The sequence below is a fragment of the Varanus komodoensis genome, unplaced genomic scaffold, assembly GCF_004798865.1.
Source record: "Varanus komodoensis strain SLA01 unplaced genomic scaffold, ASM479886v1 scaffold19, whole genome shotgun sequence".
Lineage (NCBI taxonomy): Eukaryota > Metazoa > Chordata > Lepidosauria > Squamata > Varanidae > Varanus > Varanus komodoensis.
The window spans coordinates 14,223,370-14,235,985 of NW_025335550.1; the positions used below are offsets into that span (position 1 = coordinate 14,223,370).

General features: G+C 37.0%; 1 protein-coding gene across 1 annotated transcript in view; it reads left to right on the forward strand.

The window, feature by feature from the left end:
- LOC123022145 (coiled-coil domain-containing protein 171-like) overlaps window positions 1-12,616 on the forward strand; it is a 191,429-nt gene that overhangs the window by 76,723 nt on the left and 102,090 nt on the right. The window contains exons 15-17 of the mRNA XM_044427586.1: window positions 1,454-1,680; window positions 2,302-2,481; window positions 3,678-3,863. Of these exons, the coding sequence (XP_044283521.1) occupies window positions 1,454-1,680; window positions 2,302-2,481; window positions 3,678-3,863 (593 nt within the window). The remainder of the gene's footprint in view (window positions 1-1,453; window positions 1,681-2,301; window positions 2,482-3,677; window positions 3,864-12,616) is intronic.

The following is a 12,616-nucleotide window of genomic DNA, read 5'->3' on the forward strand; positions in this document are numbered from 1 at the left end:
CCTCCTGAATGTAAATAAGCTCCGCCATGCTTGTCATCTTATTCTGATAGTATCTCAAGACAAGTAATGACAGATTAAGACCTGACTTGCAGAGGGGAAACTAAATTACAAGACTTTTATTAAGGCATAAATAAACCTATTAACTGTTATCTGGAATACCAATTAGTAGAAGGAGCACTGACAATTTTATTTATCAACATTAAACACAATTATTAATTACAGACCTGACGAATCTAGCAGTAAGCAGGACATGTTGGGTGTGCTGGGGCCTTAAGCCCATTATATGAGAAGGATGATTACCAAAATCCTATGGGGAAATAAGTAATTGTAGTTGTAAAATTTTAATTGCCTTGGAATAAGGTAAATTATATTCTCTTGTCTCAGAATATAAATAGTATGGCATTAAGGTACCAAGCCTCAGTAGTTTTAAGCAGCAAATGATTTAGACATCTAAGCTGTCAGGAAAGAAAGGGAAACAGTTATAAATTTGCAACTGTGACTTACCTTCTGCTTTTGAAAGAGGAACACATTCACTGATATTTATAAGCAGTTTTAGTCTACTTACACAACAGGTCTTGGGTGTCATATATTGCAGCCTTTGGATTAATGAAAGGAAAATGATGCAGTATAAGAAGAGAACATAAAACCAATTCTCATTAGCAAAACCATGATTTCTCCTGAGCCAACGTCTGCTGTGCATATGTGCGCATAATTTCAGTGACAGTTAAATAAAATTAATTATTTGTATATGTGAAGGTGGAATGAGACCCAGATTATTTTTCTGCCACCAGAATTGTCCTGCTATAGATTAATGATTCCAGAGGTAAATGGCTTCAGGATTTGATGGCTCAAATCTATTCACATAACTCCCCCAAAAAGCTTTACCTAAAAGTTGCGTTAAGCCTGTGCTCAGAACACAAATAATTCCACTGAAAATATTTTGCAGTTAGTACATTATCCTGATTATAGACTTAAGAATGCAATCCTATCCACATTTAGACAGGCAAAAGGCCCTACAACTCCCAGGATTCCTCAGCCAGCATGTCTAAACGCCTTTCTGTCTAAACATGCATAGGACTGTACCCTAAATCACTGCATTTGTGGAATTGGCTTCCTTATATGTGGCATTTTCTGTACAATGAAGGGTTTTTTTTTATGGTGGTGACAGAGAGAGATCTATTTTGGGGATTGCATTAAACAGTCACACACTAAGCACGTTTCCTCAGAAGTAAGGGCTTGGAATTTGAAAGGGCTTATTCAGGCTCTGGTAAACTTGCTTGGGATTTACACCTCAGCTTATTTTCAAATATGTGTGGGGTTGGTGTATGACTGCTTGTCAAAATGCCAGAAAGTTTGTGTTCCATTATTTCTGTATCAAATATGTCCAATATGGACTAAAAGAGAAACAAGCCTTAACCAGCTTGATTTATGGATTTCTCCTTTTCTTTTAAAGATATGAATTCCTGGCTTTCAGGACATTTGCTTACTACAGCAGCAAGAAATTCTTTTTCAAAACTCATGGAGAAACTTTGTGTCGTGATGGAAGTTGCTACAACGGACAGCAGCAGGAGTATTGCTTTCATAGAGAAAGACTTGTTGGTTCAAAAACTGGCTCGTGGGCTTCATAAAATAAATGCACAGGCTCTTAAAGCAGGCGTAAATGAGAGAGCCCCTGCTACGGTTTGTATGAAAACGATTAGCATACAGCAGCAGTTCTGCCTACTGAATTTGTTTTCAGATTGTTACAGATCTTTTCATTTTTCTTTAACTTATGTAGTACTCAACAGATTATTCAGTCTTTGAAATAAAACTGGAGAATTGCAAGAAAAAGATAATATTATTCAAACCACACCTAACTTTAATATGACTTGTGGTATCTTTTTTGTTTTATTTTTGTTAGCTTTCTTTCTATTCATTTAGCATTCAAGACAACGTGCAATCTTCTTTTAAATAGTGCGGTAACATTTTAAGAGAGTTGATTTTATTTTTTAAAGTACTATGGTTATTACCCAGTGTGTACTTGGAATGTGTGTTGTTACAAAGTACATATTTTCCATTTACCAGAAATACGGTAAATGTTTCCTCCTTACACTCTTTTCCTGGTTTTGACTTTCAGACTATATTCCCCGTGTATAGACATTGTTTTAGTAATATAGTAGAATAGATTTTGTAACACTTCAGTTTTGTATGCGAATTCAGAAAGGAAGCTTCATTTTCATCTGCCCAGACATCAAAAAAAGATTTATTGCCCAATCACATTTTAGTAGTTGACAATATTGTTTCCGCTTGTGCTACCAGAAGAACATCGCATTCTTGCAGAAGCAAATATTTGAATTTACACAAAGGCTGCATGCAGCAGAAGTGGAACGGCGGTCACTGCGCTTAGAGCTCACGGAACTCAAACGGAATTTGAATGAGATGAAGAAAGAGGCTGACAAAGCCCAGACCCTGCAAGAGCAATTAAATACGTTTAAGCAATCAGTAAGTATATTTGATTTAGCAGGGGGAGAAAATAACCTGATCTAAAGGAAAGATTTTCTTTTTGCTCCATTTTCTATTTCTTAGAAAGCTAAATAACAAGAACAGAACATTTTTTATATTCTTTATACGCACTTGTACTAAGCAACCCCACACACCGAAACCACCACCACAACAACCACCACCACTAAACAAAAAACCCCAACAGCCATGTGTCATATACATATCCTGTCTGTGATTCAGGTATTAAAAGGGAAGGAACAAGCGGCAGTTTCGGTATAATGAGTCATTTTATGTCGAAGGGTAAGATACATTAAATAAATAACATTTGAACTTCAGCAAAGCTATTCTCCCCCCTCCCCCATTTATCTTAAATGTTTTATGTCAATGGAGAACTGGAGTTTGAAAACACTTGTGTGCTAACATCAATTAGGCATACATTTTATGTACACATTTAATGTTTATCATCAGCCTTATCCTTGCCAGCTCTTGACCTCTTCTCAAGCTACATAAGGTTTGCTTCACAGATGGTAAAATACATATAAGATACTTCCATGTTAGATTTAAAATGCAAGTCACCATATGTGCCAGTATAATAGATGGTGGTTTTGTGACTTAGGGGACCACCACTGCTATGTCCATGGTATAGCGCATACAGCAGAAACTGTGGCCCTTAGTATATATTTCCTAAATCTATATGCAGTGAAAAATTTACATGTGCAGTTGTCTCATGTAACAATGTAGGCTCAAAGTACTTCCCACACTGGCATTCAATAACAAAAGTAAAAGCCTTCTGGGAGGGACCTGGTGAACTTGCCACTGCCTCCGAGGGTCCATGGGGTTGCTGGAAGTGTAGCATTCTTTCAGTTCTTCAAGTCAGCAACTTTTAAAATGATGATAAATCTTCTTCTCAGTTGTATGGCCACCTTCATCAGGAGTAACTTGAAAGAGAACCTTCCTTTATACAGTTATTTATGTTCTTTTTAAAAAGAAAAAAAAATCTGGTGAATAAAAATCACCTGGCATTAGCATTGTATAATAGCTTGACTTGGAAAAGAGAGAGCCTCTAGGGCAACTATATTGAGTGTTTTAAAACTTTTGCATTAGAATGTTGCATATTGGCAAGTGGAATACTGAAAGTCAAGTGTACAAACAATGCTGCTATTTCATGACAGCACACAATTTATTTCCTTTATCAGAAATTGATCACCCACGAGAGGTTTGAAAGTGCATGCGAAGAGCTAAATAATGCATTACTTCGGGAGCAGCAGGCACAAATGCTTTTGAACGAACAGGCGCAGCAGCTACAAGAGTTGCAGTACAAACTGGAATTGCATTCCTGTGAAGAAGCAGAAAAAAACCAAACCCTAAGTGAAGCTGTAAAGGTAGGGCAGTATTTATTAAAAATAAAAATACTAGACTCACCTCACTGTGAAAGTTCAATTTTGCAATCTTCAGAAAGTGCACCTTTTCCACGTAGCACATTAAGGTGATTCATATGAACAGGGTCACTAACTGAGAAAGCATCTTGAAGCCATCTTAGTGGAGAGATCTTTTTGGCACTCACTGGTATGCTGTCAGATGAATAGCAGTATTTTTTCTCTCATAAAATCGAGGAATTTATGGCAGTAGGAGAAACAGATAACGGTTTGGGTTTGTTGGCACAGCAAAGGAAGAGAGGCCTTGTATACCCCCATAACTCAGCTTATGAATTTCAAGTTTGGTGTAGCACTCGTTAGCATTGCTGTATATAATCTGGGGAGAACGGAGCAGGGAGAATTTCTTCATAACAAGGGAGGAGAGGAGGTATGTATTCCCTTGGCCAGATCCTGTTTCCTAAACTGCAGTTAATTTTTTAAACTGAAAAGGAAGATAAAGGCTTTCTGTCTGCATTGCAACAAGCATGTGACCCAGCCATGCTTTCATTGTTGCAGCAGTGACAACCCTCTCCTATACAGTCTTTCTCTCTTGCCAAGAGGAAGAAGAAGAAAGCCTGAGTGTGGCCATGTGCTTGAAGCATCACCAATAGCATCTCTTTTGTAGCATGGAGGTCGGACTGCAGCAGGGATGTGAGACAAAACTTTTGACTGCCTTCCTCCATGGCAGAGTTTCTTAGAAGCACAGTTAGTGGCTGTGTTGTTGGCAAACTAATCTCCCCATGCAGGTTATGCTACAAGGTGGAAAGCCACTTGGTTCCAACTACTTTTTTCCAGTCTTGACAGTAGGCTTTAGAAGAGTGTTAGTGTCATGTTAGAAGAGTGTCATGAGCTCATGTAAGTTGCAGAAGATTGTATCACACATTTTTTCTGAATGGTTTCCCATAACCCTGTTGGATATCAAGCAATTAGAGAAGTGATTATTTGAGAGGTGTGTCTTAGTACACAGGATCTGTGTATGGCGTTGTAATATCAAGAATTTTTATAAGAAGAAAAGATAGAAATAAATAATAAGATTTTCAGCCATTAAAAAAAAAACACCAGAATGTTTAAGAATATACAAATGAGAAAGACCTCATATTTGAAACATAATTGTAATGAATGTTATAAATGTAAAAACATAGATTCATATAACTGTGTGTATAAAATAATAAAAATTGTCCACTTTGATAATTCCTCAACTAACTTTTGCCATACTATATTAAGGGATTTGCAACAATTTTAAAGAACCTTTAAAATTAATTTATAATTAAAACGAAATGTTAATGCACACATCAAAGAATACAGTTGACATTTGCAAATAGTAGTTGTGTATGGACACCATGTAAGCTATATTAGTAATTAGACAATATTGCAACAGTCTGTTATTTTCATCAAATAGGTTTAAACCACTGTTGATTAGTTTTGCAGCTTTATCGGTTTTGATTATAATCCCATATATATTTTTATCTACCTAATGGCATATACCGTAGAGACATGGATGCTTGCCAATTATGTTTCAAGGTCAGTCAGAGCTAAGCACTGTTCTTATACTATTTCTTTTATTAGGTGAGAAAAGATAGTAGCCCAAACCTCTTCTCTTGAGAAAAAAAAATACAGCAACAGTATTTATACTATTTTTATTATAGAAAACAGTGATTTCAAGCAATAAAATTGAGTTTTCGTCCCCAACTATTAAAACAGCTAGTTCTTCCTAGAGAACATTGCCCTTTATATGTAATAAAATGTGTATAAATTATTATTATTATTATTATTAGTATTATTAGAACATTTCTATGCCGCCCCTTGCCGAAGCCTCGGGGTGGCTTACAAACACAATAAAATACAATAAAATACAAAAATAACAATATAAAATTAAAATTAACAATATAAAATAAATAAAAATATAAAATATAAAAGAAGTTGCCCTGGCCAGATAAATAAGCAGATATTGTTAACAATTAAATTATTATTGTTAACAATATTAAATTAACAATATTATTTACAAGGCAGAATTTTGGTCAAGTTTATTCATTTGAACATATTCATTGTCTTATTCATGTGGACACTCAAAACCTATCATCATTTCATATCAAACACCGAGCAGCCAAACTCACATAGAGAAAACAGAACAAATAATGTTTATGAAGGACCAGTCCATTACTGTCCCAGCCAAAAGCATGAATCTTGACTTGAGGATTAGGTAGACAGAGAACCAGCTGACTGGAACAATATACTGATGTTAGTTTCAATGAGGTGTATGTTCCACTGAGCTACTGTGCTGTATTTAGCTCTGCCGGATGGACTGGGTCCTTATTTTCTTAAAATGAGAGAAAAAAGACAAATTGACTTTTCCATTTGTGAATGATTGGAAGAATCTCATTTACAAATAAAACTGAATCAGTCTTTCTGGATGGCTAGTATAAAATTAAATATTGGTGATTTGCAGAAAATGTGGTGCATAGCTGATACAATAGAGGGACAGAATAACTTACTTGAAATTAATAATCACAAATAAAACAATAACATACAAGCTACATCTGACATGTTAGACAATAGTCTATGGTGTGAGTCAATGAAAACCAGGGTTTAGGAGTAGATGTAGGAGGTGCTCTGCCCTTTCTTATGTGAATTCTACTTAATCAATTATATAGGGGTTTAAGGGATACACTCAGTTTTGTTTTAACTTAGTTACAGTGCCATACATCATGGACCACTGAGTAGAAGGAATATGAGATAATTATGTTCAAGAAAGTTTTGAGTATTGAGCAGTTTAGCAATATAAGAGAAAGACAGGAGACATGGTTTAGGTGAAAGACAGTGCATGATCCAGTCTTGACTCCTAAAGCATTGTTTCATCTGTCACATACAGGTTACAACTTGGTGTGTCATTAAACATCCCATAAAGTGAAAATCCTAAGGAATTAATTTTATTTGGGAGGATTGTGTGAAAGTGGTTTTAGTTGTTTAAACAGCTATAGCAGTGTTTATAATATATCCTAATACAATATAAGAATTAATTTTGCAGACCTCCCCACCCCATACCACCTGTACATGCATGCATACTTCTTAAGATATTGTAAGCAAATGGAGGCACAGTCTGAAGAAGGTTAAAGTAGAATTCATGAGTCAGTCCTGTAATTGGATGGGAGGCAGTTCAGAGCTTCCATCTCTGGTACACTTCGTATCTCATATTTATTTCCTGCTTGGAACCCAGTTTGTGGCATCCAGGAGTACTTTACTATCAACTTCAACTAGCTGCAGCCTTTTCTGTGAAATTCCTATTTGCTGATCATCACTCATATCTTTCCAGTTTGGAAGCGTAGACATCTGTAAGAATCTCTTCATAGGTCTGCCATGTGAAAGCTGAGCTGATGTGGAAAACTCTACACCAGTGATGGCGAACCTTTTAGAGACTGAGTGCCCAAACTGCAAGTCAGAACCCACTTACTTATCGCAAAGTGCCAACACTGCAATAAAACCTGAATACTGAGGTTTTGGTTTAGAAAAAACAACACATACATTGACATCTTTTGTCTTAAAAGAAAAACACAATAACAGAGCTTTCAATGATACAAACAGCTTTTCATTAAAATGCTTTTGCACAATTAATGTGATATTTGCTATTGTATGCATGCTGATAATTTGTCAAACCTTGGCTCATACTTGATTAGTTTGAGAGCAACACATGCAGCACTGTTTCTTGTATCAGATTTGATATAATTCAAAGATGAAAACAGCTGCTTGCAAGCATAAGATGATCCAAACAAAGTAATACCTGGCAGCTCACTGACCGGCCATGTGAAAGCTCGGTGAGTTGTGGCTAATGAGTGACATCATTGCCTGGTGCCCTTAATCTTTCCGAATATGTGCATGGCTGCTGGGGTGACCATGTGCCAGCAGAGAGGGCTCTGTGTGCCCCTTCGGGTATGCGTGCCATAAGTTCGCCATCACTGCTCTACTCTGTTCTGATAGGGGAGGACTATTAGGATTATAAAATATGAATGCTTTGGTGTCAGCATGAAATGTCCCTCTTGTTCTTTTGGGCTGAAGTCAAGATTTTATTCATCCATTATCCATAAAGTTGTAGATGTTTTGTGCCCAGCATAAACTGCCTTCAGCTGTGTGCCCAGTCACAAACTACAAGATCAATGGAAAATGCCCACTTAAGTCTCCTGTTGGTGCATCCAATTAGGGACACAATATATCCTGTGCAGTTCTTGGGGATTGGCCTGTAACTGAAATGGTGTTATGCTAAAGTCAGAGGTCTCCATTGCAGGGCCCGTGGACACCATGGGACCCGCAGAGACTTCTAATAGCATGAGTAAGGTTCTCCACACCCCTCCTCCTCCTTAATTATTTTTATTAAAAAAGATGAACAAGATGGTTCTGTTTCCTGTTCCAAAACATGCTGCTGTTTAGCTGTTCAGTGGTCTGGAAGGCAAGGGAAAAATTCCTGGTCCACTCAGTTTTCTTCTGTCTCTGCAGACCTTTCCTCTTTGTGCTCTCCCTCCCTCTCTCCCACCCTCCCTCTCATATTTGATCTCTCCCCTCCCGGCCTCTAGCTTTACTACTCTCTTTCACAACCCTAGCCTTATTTTTTCTTTTCCTTTCTAGCTTTGCTTTTTCACTCTTGTTTCACCTTTACCTTGCTGTTTCTCTGTCTCCTCCTCTCAGTTTTTCTCTCCCCTCTACCTTTTTGCATTGCTATTTTCCTTTCCCTCCATTCCCTTCCAGCCTTTAGGCTTGCTATTTCTCTCTCACATTACTACAGACTTCTTTTGATTAGGAAGGCCCTCACAGCAGCCTTCTATGACTAGCCACATCTTCCATAGGAGTAATTTTGTGGTGGAATCCACAGGTCTACAAAGATTAGGAATTCCTGCCTTTGAAACCATCTGAAACCTGAGCTTTTCCATAACTCAACGTATCATGTTTCACATTGGAGTAGTTTTTTTAAGTGACAAGGATAGAAGAACATGTTGGTGCAATTTTTATCTGTTTTCATTTTGAATGGGTGTATATAATATATTATTTAACATATTGCCATCCATCCCAGGTGTCCATGTTGAAGCATTAGCTGTACGTATGGCAATAGTTGGTCAAAATGTATCTGTCCTTATTTGCCTATCTATATCACACTCTTCTCCCTCGCCCTACCTAGGAAAAAAAGTTGTCATAAATATAGGAACCTCACAGAATGTAACCCAAAGAGTCACCTACCCCAGAATTTTTATTTGCAAGGTATATTCAGAAAGTTGCATAATTTTAAGAAAATTAAATCTGTCACTGAGTGTATTTTGATACTTGGCAGGTAAGATTCCATGAATTAGTGTAGAATTATGTGTGATAAAAATGTTTTTCCCTTCTTTTAAAGAGTTGTGATGAAAGCCTAATACACAAGTGGAATAATTGTCAATATGTTCACGGTAAAGCCAGAAAATAAATTTGAGTCTTTTATTCACCAACTCCCATGAGCATTTTTCTTTTCCTTGCCCCCAGAGAAGCAGACTAGAATGAGAATGCTCAAAGGGATGTTGTTGATTGCCAGTAACTGTGTTGTCACTTTGGCAAGAAAGAGCAATTCTAAACACTGTATCTATTAAATTAAAAGCTGTTGTTCATTAAAGAACATAATGTAGCTGATTATTCATTAGTGTACAAGTTAATAGTAAACTGTTAATCAAATTTATCATGTTAAAGCAAGCTAGAGAGGGAGAGATCCCTTCTGAATTGTTTGGAGACTAAATTTCATAATTCATTAATTAGTTAAAGGCTTTAGTTGTTTAAAAAGTTTTGTATAATGCATATTCTCAGCACCTAAATAATTTATAGAAACTGGATTTTAAACTGAAATTTCCACCTGCCCTTCCTCAGTAAAACTGTAAAATATTGATCACTTCCTTGTATGTCATTCATGAAAAACAGAGTTCACATGAAACATGACAATATCTCTGACAGCTTTAGATTATTAGATTTCTCTCTGCGTGTTTGGAAGAGAATGGAGAAAGATATATTCGATTCGGCTTTCTGTGTCTGTATTAATGCTCTAGAATTTTACTCAGAAACTGTTAGGCCCGACACAAGTTCACATACCACATTTCTGCTTATTTGCTACTTAGCAACATTCATAAAAAGTAGTCTTACTCTTTTCAGGTAGGCTATTTCATAGTAAACCAGGATGTGAACAAGCAGTGTATGCTCTTTCTACTAGCAAGGAAATAACCCAGGGTTTGGCACTTAACCATAGTTTCCTATAAATTTGCAAACTGAGAACTATGGTAAAGTGCTTTGCAAACAAGCTAGTTTTTTTTTAAATCCCAATACTAATCAGCAGTGACAGCTTGTGATGCAGTATAATAGTGGAAGCAGGAATTGCAAGTAAAAATTGAACAATCATTTCAGAAAGGCCTTAATAATAAAATACAAAGCTTTGACTTGGCAGCAGAAGCCACTCACAAGGTGTCTTGATGTCTGGGCTTCCCATGGAAATGATTCCACACAGTGTTCCATTGTCAACGCTAAGAATTATTATTACGTTGTCATACCATTCTTTGCTTCCTCTAACAAAGGAACCCAGGGTGGCTTATGAGACTCTCCTCATCTCCATTCTGTCCTTGTAAGAACCCTGTGATGTAGGTGAGGTTGAGAGGCAGTGACTGGCTCAAAGTCACTCAGTGGGCTTCATGGCCAGGTGGGAATTAGAGACCACATCTCCCAGATCTCCAGTCCACCACCCTAACCTACTTGTTTAGGCATGACAGACACCACCATGTATCATCTTCAGCATGCAGTCTGTTTCGTTAGCATGTCCTCAAGTGGTTCAAATGATGTAGGTGCCAGCGCAGAGTGACTTGCTCTCATTAAGCTTGTACAGTGACATCATGATGAAAACTGCTTTTTTGTTTTGTATGGAGAACTTCCCATGCCTCTTAAGTCATTGAAGTCATATGGTAAACTCACATGGCTTTAGTCGCAAAGCACAAATGCACAAAGCCTTATTCTAGGGAAGGAAGCTGGAAAATGTGTGCATGTACAAGAGAATGGTTTTCAGGCAAGTTCTCTAAGACTGGGATTATGGAGTCTGTGCTCTCCAGATGCTGCTAGACTCTATACAAGATAGAAAAAGTCATCTTTATTAACTGAGTCACAGTCCAGAACATTCCTGCCTCATGTTACAGTATCATGTGACCCCCTGTATAGTAATCAGTGTAACAACAAAATGAGACCCCATACAACATAAAACAAAACACAAACGCACATCATTACAGCATCAAATTCACCTAGCATGGCCAATGGTCAGGGATATTGGGAACTGTAGACCAACAATATCTGGAGTGCTGCAGGCTTCTCTGCCATAGTCCCTTGTATTTTTTTAAAGAGGAATTCAGTACAGTGTGAAATTTAATGTGTTTTAGCTGGTTTCTTTGTCCAAAGGCACTGAGGACAGTGTACAACATAACTTTACATGTACTGTTACAATAACTTCTGTTTTGTATAAATCTACTAGATTTCAAGTCCAGCTTTAAAAACAGACAAACAATTTTCATCAGTTATTCAACAATTTTGGGATTAATGCTTCAGACATCTGCAGATGTGAATTCTTATTTCTCTTGCTACCAGAAGCTGGACAACAGATGCAGGAATTCTGGGCCACATGAATGCCTATAAACCTTACACAGTTATTTCTTTTTCGATACTTAAAAAGGATTTAAAAATGTCTCTAGAAATGCAGCATTGACCTTCTCAAACTAAAAATAGGTATAGTTTTGGCCTTACTGCTTTACCTTAATTTCTGCTGGATGCTATTTATCTTACTTTAAATTGGGGAAATAGTGCTTATTCATTTATTTATCTATTATATCTATATACTGCCTTCCCCCCCTTAATTTTCCTCCTCCTCTCAGAATTATCCTCACAACAACCCTGTGAGGTAGGTTGAGCTGAGAGTCCATGACTGACCTGAAGTACCTCAGTGGGTTCCATGATTGAGTAGGGACTAGAGCCCAGATCACCTGAGTCCCAGTCCTGCACTCTTAATCACTACTCCACATCAGTTCTTTTCCTTACTTTGAAAAAGACTGAAACTTAGTGGTAGGGCATATACAGAATGCCCCATGTTCAAACCTGCTGTGTCCAGTTTAAAAAAATCAATTTTTGTATAGAAAGAAAGATCTCTAATTAAGACTTTTGAGAGCCATAGCCATCAGAGAACTGGGCTAGATGGATTCACTCTGTATGATGCAGTCATATGCTCTGATTGTTTTGAACTTAATTTTCAATATATCCTGTCTTTTGAATGGCTTAATAAAAAGACTTTCTTAAACACATCAGCTTAAATAAAATAACAATGACAAATTAGTGCTTTGATGGCCTTCTATAGTTTTATTGAAGGAACCCTCTTCAATCCCCCCTTTTTAACTTCTAGTGGATTTTTTAAAATATGCTGCTGAAGGCTTAATGGTATTACTGTTTTTGGTAATTATACTAATAAACACTTCTGTCCATGACCTTGGAATTTAGAGTGCAGTGGGAAAGATTTATTGATATGTATGTCTGAAGAAAAAATGGGATTATACGAATAAAATGCAAAGGTGTCATGCACACATGCTTGGTTACCACTTATCCCAGTTAGTTGAAAGCTTTTATGTATCTTTAAGATTTTCATTCAAAAATACAAGAAGGCTTCTTATTAAATCCAGTTTCCTAAGAGATCTTTGTTT